We start from the raw sequence: 2,037 nt of genomic DNA, 5'->3' as shown, positions 1-2,037 counted from the left end.
CTTGAGCCCAGGAGTTTGAGGTTGCTGTGAGCTAGGCTGATGCCACAGCACTCTAGCCCGGGCAACAAAGTGAGACTCTGTCTCAAATAAATAAATAAATAAATACAATTTTGTTTTCCACTAATGGGTAGCAATCATGGCTTGAAAAATATTGTTATAAAAGTACCACAGAAGTAAACACAGAGATTCTCCAGTAAAAAAAGAGTCAAACACTACACTGAGGTGAATCACATTGCCTCTGTCATAGTGAAAGTCCTACTTCAGGTGGTAATAAAACAACTTGATGAGAACAAGAAAACCACACTAAGGAACATAGCCCATGTAGCTCTAAAAGAAACACAAACGACAGGGAGAAACAAAGCCATTATAAGGTGAAATAAAACTATAAACAGCAACTGCTGACATCAATATGTACACACAATGGAGATTTAGTTAAAAAATCAAAAACAAAACACCCTAAGCTGAAATAAATATCCTTCTCCAAGAAAGGCCACAGAATTTTAAAGAAGGCAGAGAGCATTAGTCCAACTCTCCCATTTTACAGACAAGGAAGCACAGATCCAGAAAGATTTTCACTGTTCTGCTCGCTATGGTGAAACACTGATGGAAGGTACTTGCTCTAGTTCCTGAAGAATGTTGCCAACACAGGCTTAAGAGTCAGTGGCTATTATCTTCTCATAACTGTCTCAGATAAAAGGGAGCCAATGGATCATCACTACTTTGTCCTTGGTCATCTTCCAGGTATACCAGCCTACAGCAGAGCTTCCCAGACCAGCTGCATCAGAGAACTTGTTAAAAATGCAAATTCTTGGGCCACACTCCCTTGACAGGTTCAGTTAAAAGGCATTCCTTGAGAAAATCCCAAAGCCATGACATATTTATTCTCTCTTAGATGAGGTAAAACTCACCTCATCAAATGACTTGTGGGGACGGATAACCATTTGGGATTCATATGATCTGACCCTGACGAATTCCGGAGACTCTGGCACGCTAGGGTGCTCCACAGCTCTGGTAAGGAGGAAAGGTAAAGCAAACTCTTAGTAGTGTCTACATATAAAACAAGAGGAGAGCTAAGGTTAAGGGGGAAGACCTAAAAGTTAGCTGGCTCTAATTTTTAAAATGAACACAACAGAGGAGTCACTAAAATGAATGAATACAGACTCGGTTCTAAAAATGAAGGGAGTTCCTTTGGTAATTTACAGCTCAGTAGGCTTTATGTTGAAGATGACAGCAATTCTTTTTAATAACCAACATTAAGGAACCCAGAGAAACTGTTTAATTAGAAGCTTGTATCTCTTCTTCATTCTCCCTAGATAGTAACTGCCCACTCATCTAGCTGGAAGGATGGGGCACTGGCTGCTAGGAAGCTGTGGGAGACTCGCCAGTGCACTGAGAACATGCAAACTCAGATTTGTGCGAGTCTGTATGAAGGGCACAGCTAAAGGAGCTCAGCAAAAGCCACAGGCAGCCATACATACCGTGACACCAACACCATCATGTTGTTTTCCTGATCCACACTATACCGCCGAACATAAACATAATCCCGTGAATACATTGGATACTAGAGAAATGGGGGGGCAGCATTAGTGTTCTGCATTACACGGACTTAATAGAAGAAAAACCAGAAGTAAAAATACTCACAGGAAAATGGGTTACCCAGTGAAGAACCTCAGAACCACTAACCACATCCCTCTCGATCACCTCCAGCTTGATCACCAGGGCGTCCCACTTTTTTCTATACTCTGTGTCCAGCTGCAGAAAGAGAAAAGGCCATGAAGACCCAAGAACATCCAAAACAAAAATGTAGAAGGCTTCCCAAATGCTTCAGCCTCTAACCCAAGGATCTTACTATGAGGAAACAGTGATCAGACATAACAGACAGTGCCAAAGTGTGAGAGACATGGTTGTGTTTACTACAGATGATTCTTTTAAAATCCACTCGTATAGGCCAATATCATTCCAAGGAGAAGTGGAAGAAAAACTATTGCAACAGATACATCTGGGGAAAATACAATATATAGTGATATAAAAGTATAA

The 2,037-nt window shown here is 41.0% G+C and overlaps 1 protein-coding gene across 1 annotated transcript in view; it reads right to left on the bottom strand.

The window, feature by feature from the left end:
• Positions 1–2,037, bottom strand: part of STARD7 (StAR-related lipid transfer (START) domain containing 7) — a 49,776-nt gene that overhangs the window by 25,409 nt on the left and 22,330 nt on the right. Inside the window, exons 2-4 of the mRNA XM_012641879.1 lie at positions 1,642–1,811; positions 1,479–1,561; positions 909–1,008 (exon numbers count right to left, since the gene is read on the bottom strand). Coding sequence (XP_012497333.1) covers positions 909–1,008; positions 1,479–1,561; positions 1,642–1,811 — 353 coding nt within the window. The remainder of the gene's footprint in view (positions 1–908; positions 1,009–1,478; positions 1,562–1,641; positions 1,812–2,037) is intronic.

This window comes from Propithecus coquereli, unplaced genomic scaffold (genome assembly GCF_000956105.1).
Source record: "Propithecus coquereli isolate 6110/MARCELLA unplaced genomic scaffold, Pcoq_1.0 Scaffold171, whole genome shotgun sequence".
In the NCBI taxonomy this organism is placed as follows: Eukaryota; Metazoa; Chordata; class Mammalia; order Primates; family Indriidae; genus Propithecus; species Propithecus coquereli.
This window is presented reverse-complemented; position numbering and strand designations above follow the sequence as displayed.